The sequence below is a fragment of the Amphimedon queenslandica genome, unplaced genomic scaffold (assembly GCF_000090795.2).
Source record: "Amphimedon queenslandica unplaced genomic scaffold, v1.1 AMPQUscaffold_10254, whole genome shotgun sequence".
In the NCBI taxonomy this organism is placed as follows: domain Eukaryota; kingdom Metazoa; phylum Porifera; class Demospongiae; order Haplosclerida; family Niphatidae; genus Amphimedon; species Amphimedon queenslandica.
The window spans coordinates 2,851-5,901 of record NW_003549475.1 but is presented as its reverse complement, the minus strand read 5'-3'; the positions used below and the strand labels follow the sequence as shown (position 1 = coordinate 5,901).

The 3,051-nt window shown below is 33.9% G+C and overlaps 2 protein-coding genes across 2 annotated transcripts in view; one reads left to right on the top strand and one right to left on the bottom strand.

Moving 5' to 3' along the window:
* Positions 1-8: 8 nt before the first annotated feature.
* On the top strand, positions 9-2,426 carry LOC100636727 (gamma-glutamyl hydrolase A-like; the record flags this gene model as incomplete). The annotated part of the gene is made up of 7 exons (XM_003391214.3): positions 9-112; positions 286-336; positions 383-467; positions 617-758; positions 1,415-1,521; positions 1,575-1,668; positions 2,016-2,426. Coding segments are annotated over 7 exons (843 nt in total), but the record flags the coding sequence as incomplete, so codon positions are not given.
* Positions 2,427-2,516: 90 nt separating this feature from the next.
* The window catches only part of LOC109590286 (uncharacterized), a 3,379-nt gene continuing 2,844 nt past the window's right edge, over positions 2,517-3,051 (bottom strand). The window contains exon 7 of the mRNA XM_020006205.1: positions 2,517-2,567. Coding sequence (XP_019861764.1) covers positions 2,517-2,567 — 51 coding nt within the window. The remainder of the gene's footprint in view (positions 2,568-3,051) is intronic.

The following is a 3,051-nucleotide window of genomic DNA, read 5'->3' as shown; positions in this document are numbered from 1 at the left end:
ATGTATATACAATAGGTATTGTATCAGAGACCACTACTGAAGGTCATTCATACATTGCAGCATCTTATGTTAAGTATATAGAGTCTGCTGGTGCTCGTGTAGTTCCTATTATGTATCCATTGTATTGTATTAATGGGAATTGTTTTATTATGTCTAACTACATAATGCTATTGTGTTCACATCATGTAGACTATACATAGTGACCCCTCCTTCTAACATAATAGCCTTTTCACTTGTTCTTATACATCTACTTATGTTATTTCCTTGACAATGATGAATAAAAAGTAATAATATAACACAAGATGAACTGAAGGATTTGTTCGGATCCATTAATGGGTAGGTGTGGCTCATTAAAGGTGTTAATTATTATTATTATTAATAGGGTTCTCTTTCCTGGGGGCGGTAGCTCACTGGTGGAATCAGCTTATCTTGAAGTAGCCAAAACAATATTTGAACTTGCCAAACAGGTTTGAAATACAAGTATAGATACAGAGAAAAAATATTGCATTAACCAGCAAAAATTAGTAACAATTTATTCTATTTTTATGCTCTAACCAGCAAAAATTAGCTGAATAATCCTTATTTTTATAATTTGTTAACATTATGATATCCATAGGCTAATGATGAAGGAGATTATTTCCCGTTATGGGGCACATGTCTTGGATTCCAGCTGCTGTGTGTGTTACAGTCAGGAACTAACCACATATTGTCATCATTTGATTCTGAGGATTACAGCATACCACTAAACTTCACTGATGGTAAATAACATATTAGTGTTACAGTAGCTATGGACTTTGAATATGCTGTTTTCCTGATGCATATACATGTTCTTATGTTGTATATCAAGTTTAAGCTGATTCCAATAAAATTTGAGTAATGAAGTTGCTCCACAATAGGGCTAAAAGTTGCTGTACTATAGTACAGGGATTTTTGACCAAATTTTGCCAAAAATGAAAAGAAGAGAATTCTCAATTTTTATAATTTTTCCTGATACATATACATGTTTTTATGTTGTGTTTCAAGTTTGAGCTGATTCTGATCAAATTTGGATTTTTTATGAATTTTTAAATTTGCTCCAAAATTGGGTCAAAGTCCCTGTACTATAGTACAGGGATTTTGGCCAAATTTCGCCAAAAATGAAAAGGAGAAAATTTTTCACTTTTATAATTTTTTCTAATACGTATACATGTTTTTATGTTGTGTAGAAAGTTTGAACTGATTCCGATCAAATTTAGATTTTTTACATTTTTTTAAAGTTGTTCCAAAATCGGACAAAAGACCCTGTACTATGAATCCTACTTAGTAACACTACCGTGTTACTAATAGTACAGGGTCATTGGTTAGAAAGAAGTCTTAATTTTTGGCCACACTGAGACAACAGTTTTATTATGTTATATTTGTATTTTTATTCCAGCTGCAAACGCTAGTCGACTATTTTCAATGTATACTCCAGAAGGAATGGACTGGCTGAGCAGTGAACCAATCACAATGAACAACCATCAATATGGAGTCTCTCCTGATGTAAATAAATATGCCTACTATTAATAATAATTTTTTATTATTTATTATTTTAGAGTTTTAAAAGTATGTCTTCTTTGACTGAATTTTATACAGTTTTATCGACTAATTTTGACAGAAAAGGATCTGAATTTATATCATCAATAGAAGGTTAGCAATCATTAATAATAATACATTATCAGGCCCATAGCCAGGGGGGTTCGGGGGGTTCGGACGAACCCCCTGTTGTAGCTGCAAAAAAGTTTTAGATTAGCTCCTGTCATGAAGAACAGCACTGCAAAAGCAAGATTAGCATTTTGGCAACAGCGAGGACAGATAGCCATTTTAGCTGAGTCAGCACATGGCTGAGATGCGTAAATTAAGACCACGCCCATTTTCGTCAAAATTTTCGCTGCGCGCTTCGCACGCAGCAATTTCCGAACCCCCTATTTCAAGTTCCTGGCTACGGCCCTGATTATTTATTATTTATTCCTCCATTTTCTATTCTCTCTATTTAGCTATTCATTATCCATTTTATGGGGTCCAGTGGCATCCTGAAAAGAACATATTTGAATGGACAACGGCTGAATCCATCAACCATTCTTATCACGCGGTCTCCATTGCTCAGACAGCTGCTAATTTCCTTGTCAGTGAAGCAAGAAAGAACGAGCATCATTTCACAAGTGAAGAGAAAGAAATGGACTCTCTAATTTATAATTATGAACCAACATATACTGGGAAGGTATCTCACAGTTTTGAACAAGAATACGAATTTTGAAATGTGAAAAACCTTTCTGAATGTTGAGTCCACCCAACCCATTGCCTATTTGCTATGATATTGTTGCAGCTGCTGCTGTTGTTTATTTTGTGGTTGTTTGTTGTTTATTTTTGGAGTTTGAAAGTGAAAATAATATGTAAAAAATTGCAAAGAAAAAGAGAACAGAGTGGGAGTGAGGTGGGGGAGGGAGTGTGTGCAATCTTTTCTTAAAGAAAAAAATAAGAAAATAGAATCTCTTAGTTTAGAGTTTTTCTACAACGGGCGGAGCCGCATTTACAAGGGATTTTAGCTTCTTCAATTGGAAATTTATAATCATAAGTTAATTCTTCACCAGGAACAATCCTAGAGAGAGAGAGAGAGAGGGAGTGATGTAAAATGAAGGAAATGTTTGATAAAAACAATCTCATAAAGGCTGATCCACACAGTACACTTAACATAAGGTAAAGCGTTAAGTTAAGATACCGTATAGCTGGTTTATTTCGTGTGGAATTAATTTTCGTGCAGGCTCAAATCCACTAAAATTAATTCCACTAAATTTTATTAAAACCAATTAAATATTAACAAAAATTTAGCAAGGCACTAAAATTAATTCTAATGAAAATTTAAGCAGCAAAAATTTGAGGCCACGAAATAAACCAGCTATACGGTACATTTAGTCCACAGTTACACATACAGTTAACATACATGTACATGTATAACTTAAAGATAGGAAATGAATGATTCTTTCACTAACCGTCTCAGAGCAAATATCATAATCTTCTTCTGTCCATCAACTG